Source organism: Alligator sinensis, unplaced genomic scaffold (genome assembly GCF_000455745.1).
Source record: "Alligator sinensis unplaced genomic scaffold, ASM45574v1 scaffold85_1, whole genome shotgun sequence".
NCBI classification, from domain to species: Eukaryota; Metazoa; Chordata; order Crocodylia; family Alligatoridae; genus Alligator; species Alligator sinensis.
The window spans coordinates 1,687,688-1,692,214 of NW_005841891.1; the positions used below are offsets into that span (position 1 = coordinate 1,687,688).

General features: G+C 45.0%; 1 protein-coding gene across 2 annotated transcripts in view; it reads right to left on the minus strand.

Moving 5' to 3' along the window:
- LOC102383519 overlaps positions 1-4,527 on the minus strand; it is a 110,507-nt gene that overhangs the window by 24,735 nt on the left and 81,245 nt on the right. For both annotated transcript variants that reach the window (XM_006018032.3, XM_025197215.1), the window contains 3 exons: positions 4,287-4,379; positions 3,144-3,276; positions 2,022-2,132 (listed from right to left, as the gene is read on the minus strand). In XM_006018032.3, coding sequence (XP_006018094.1) covers positions 2,022-2,132; positions 3,144-3,276; positions 4,287-4,379 — 337 coding nt within the window. The remainder of the gene's footprint in view (positions 1-2,021; positions 2,133-3,143; positions 3,277-4,286; positions 4,380-4,527) is intronic.

Below are 4,527 nucleotides of genomic sequence, written 5' to 3' on the forward strand. Positions count from 1 at the left end.
TACTTAAAAAAAAGCCCCGGTGATTACCGGGTGCTGCCGGGAGGGAGGCGATCCCCACTGCCCCACACTGCATTGGGGGGCTCTGCACGAGTGCCGTCAACGCCCACCCCCCCAATCCTACCAGCACCCCCATGGCTGCCCCGCCTGCTGGGGCTCTGGTCCTTTAACCAAAAAAAACCCCCAAAAAAACCCTGGGACTCACTGCTCCTGGTGCAGCCTTGGGGCTTCGTGGGCTCATGCAGCACCTCCCACATGGTGGGGGGCAGCAGAGATTGCCCCCCACCTGGCAGCACCTGCTGAGCCAGGGCTTCTCCCCACCCAAGTCCTGGGAGTTGGGGCAAGTGGGGTGGCCATCGCTGGGCTGGGAGAGGGGCAGGGGATAGGCCTGGCCTGGCTGATTTGGCCAAATCAAATCAGGATAGTGATTTGAATCACTGAATCGAATCACTGTCCCCCGAATCAGCTGAATCCGAATCTGAAGCAAATACTAGCCGCTTTGCACAGGCCTGCTGTTTATCCATAGAGCATTGACAGCCCAGGCAACAGTAAAGCAAGCTCTCTGCAGTACCCCAGCACTGAGAAGCAAGATGTCTCAGTAATAAGGGAACTAACCTATTCCTTGGGGACCTAGGTTCCCTTCCCTACCTGTTACACACCCTGTGTGATCTTGGGCATGTCACTAAGGCTGGATTCATAGAGGGAGTTGGGAAGAGTTGTCACAATGCCCATCTCTTAGGTGCCTGCCTCTCAGAATGGGATCTATAGCCCTGAGTGTGATACCTGAGCCCCCTACAGAAGGGCTGGGGAGGCTCCTCAGAGCAGGAAGTTGCTTGTTTTAGCCTCCAGACTAGAAAATGCTGGACTGAGCATGGCACCTGGGCCTCGGAGCTAAGGCACCTAAGCTCCAGCCTGTAGGGGACACCCATGTCAAATCTGGAGTTACTGCCTGGAGCCCTCTCCTAGAGTGAAGCATCCAAGGTATTTCTTTCAGAAGAACAGAGGAGGATTCAAGCTTTTCATGTGAAAGCCAATGGCGATTATAATCTTTTGCACATCAGCCTGCCAACTGGAGTGCTCACACAGTAAAATTCAAAATTACTTCTCCCGCCTCCCAAGAGACTGGCTTAACCACTGACTGACTAGAGGCATCTATACCTCTGTTCAGCTTCAACAGGAGAGGTGAAGAATGTCCTTGGGTAGTTTGAATACCTTCAGGCATGACGAGGAGTGAATCCATGAATCCTACAACTTGTGTGAAAGCTCTAGCCATTAAGCTAGCGTGTACATGGGGTGACTCTTCCAGTCCTCTTTTTGAATTAGTGGCATAGCCACTTTGTTTTGGACAGAGCTCAGTAATGATGATGCATGCTGGGTATGCTCTAAGCATACTTTCTAGACAGAACCCCTGGGGACACAAGCAGAGGAATGCCTAATTTGAGGAGCCTAGTCAGGCTAAGAAGTGAGACAAGGACCAAGCTGCTCAGAATTGATGGAGGCTGCTCTGAGCAGCAGCAGACCCTCAGGAGCCTAGGGAATTATACAGGTAAAAGCTTAGCCTCCTGAAGCATTAGATTGGGGTTTAAAGATCACAGAATTTAGATGCTCAAGTTCTTTTGTGAGTCTGAGCCTTAGCTTCAGTGTATCTCAACTCCCCAACTGTAAAATGGGTGTAATGCATTTATCTTCGCATCAGGGTGTGAAGATAAATGCATTAAAAATGCACAGGTTTTTCACAGATTATGGAAGTGGGGATAGATAGGTATCTATCTGAGAGAAATAGCTGTTCTGCTTCCATGCAGACTTCATACTCATTCACTTCTTGTATTTTCTGTTGCAATTACAACAAGGTTTTTAAATTGAGTAGTATCTGTGATATGCATTAGGAATTGGACTGCAACCATCAATTCATTCAAATCACTGCCTGTTGGTAGTGTGGATTAACTTGGAAATATTTGGCAATCCAAAATTCCAGCAGCATATTTTGTGGTGGTTTTCTCAATAATCACTTCCTTTTTTCTTACCTCATAACTATCTGTTCCTTTCTTCTCAAATGCTAACAAGTTTGACTTTAAAGGTACTAGAAATTTGGTAAGATGAGAATCATGACTTCTGAAGTGTTTCTTCAGTGTTGCCTGAGAAAAAGGAAATAACCAAAGTCAATAGGAGTCCATCCGAGACATCACAGAGCACATAGGCATACATCAGGGGTGTCAAAGATACAAAACAAACTAATCGAGTTTAAGCCCCTACCATCAGAATCCCTAAGGCTTTGGAATACAGGTAGCCTCTTGGTGCTGTGATAACTGTAACCACGATGCTGTGCAGAACATACCCACGCGGAGCACAGGAACTGTTGCACTGCATCAGACTCAACTCCATCTACTCTGGTGTCCTGTCTCAAAGAGTGGCCAGTAACAGATGCTTCAGAAGAGAAGTATAAGAATCATGAAGTAGACAGAGAGGTGGTAATCTGTCTCCCATGCTACATCTCATCCTGACCTCTAACAGCCAGAGATTAATTTAAAACCTGAAGCATAAGGTTTAACATTCCTTCCATAATTGCTGTTGGCTTTAACTGTTATAATGTTCGAAGCTATCATTATCCACATAAGCGTCCAGTCCCTTTTCCAATCTTGATAACTTTTGGTCCCAGTGAATTTTTTGGACATGGAGCCTTAAAACAAATTGTATATTCCTTTTATCAATTTTGCGTTTCTAACTTTTTAATGCAATTGCATGTTTTGTGTTGCAAGACATGGAGGATGGACACTGCTCATCCACCTTCTCTCTACATAAATTAACCAAGATCTGACCAAGACATATGGGCTTTGAGAATCACCACTTCCCATTCAGAAATTCATGGTCACTAGAAATTAACAACGTGCTTCTTTGCTTCAGAGCCTGGGATTTGAGTTCATGGGGTCAGCAACTGGTACTGATTTGAGTAAGAACAGTAAAGATGACAGCTCCAAAAAACAGCATGAGAAAGATTGAACAGAGCTTTTTGATCCAGTTCTAACAGCCAAATCAATTAATTGATCCCCACAGACAAAGCTATATATCATCTCCAGGATGAGGATATAGGAAATAAAATGAGCACTTGCCCAAGGATAAAATGAGATGTTAATATTGGTACCAAATACCTTGACTTCTGGAGCAATTGCCTTCCAAAGATATTCTCTACCCTCTTCTTCTATCCTGCTTATAATTTCCTTTACTTTGGCATCCATGTCAGCATTAGTGTTATAGATGTACGTCAACTTGTGCCAGGCAGCTCTGTCAAAAAGCATCATGCAAAGTATGGTCAGTTAGGGCTGTGCTTTCAGCCCATGGTCTCTGTAAGTGAGAGCTGGACCAGACCTTCAGTCAGTGGGAGTGTTCATATGCTTAAGGTCATGACTGGTTCAGGGTCTTAGGGCAAAATGACTATATTTGGATGCACACAAACACTGCATTTTATGTAAATTAAACACAAAAGAGTTTTGGCAAGTGTGAATTCTGCCATTTTCAGGAAGGAGAAGGCATGGAGTGCACAAATAGGACCGGCTTATGCAGGACTGTGTGCAAATAAATGGAGATGCCAAAGGTGCTGCCTACATGCACGGCATGACAAATGCAGACTGGACAGACATACATTATCCGAGCATTCTTTGGCTCTGTATGATACAAGTCCTAGGTGAGCAAGCTTGCCAGTTAGAAACCCGGATTTTTCAGGGAAAGGTTAACGTGTAGTTTTTATGGTCAGCATATCTTAAGGTTTCTATACATTTTCTTCTCAGTGGAACCAGCATAAATCATCAGATTAGACTTCACAGCTCTAGTAACATATCGTATGTCCTGTGAAAGAAAAAGCAATCTATCCATAGTAACGGGCTCCAATATTAAATAAGCCCTGTGCCTGTTTGGCTTTTCTGGCTGACTCCAGCTGACTCGCAGATAATATCACCTGGGACAAGCAGATGGGGTCTTGTTTTTCACTGTTGCCATGGGCACTAAAATGAGCATTATGGTGCAGACAGCCTCCTCTTTCCTTTCAGACTTTGTTGTTTCCTGTTCCTTTTAATAAAAAGGCCAAGTGTTGTGCGTTCATTAACCTTCAGCCTAGGAGTAGTCTCTTTGGTTTAACAGGGTAATTCACATGAATAAAGTTAGTCACACACTTTGCAGTTTGGGGATCACATGATCTGATCCAGTCAGAGGCAAAGCTCTGATTGACTGAGGGGAATTAGCAGAGGTCAATACAGCAGGCAATTCACTACCCATATCCCCAAGGTCTATTTTCTAACCTGAGAACAATGCAGTTCTCAAATACTTGCAGCTTGGTGCAACTCTCAGAAGGCCTGTCAGGTTGATGAAGGCTCCTTTCTTCATTTTCATAGCTGGGATACAAAAAAAAAAAAAGTAATAAGGACTCTGGTTTTTAATGACTGTCATGGCGGGGTCCTCTAGGAGGGCTGTGATCTCCTCGAGGTCCCTCGCTCCATGTCAAGGCCGGCCCAAGACACCCTCTTATTCTCGCCCGCCACG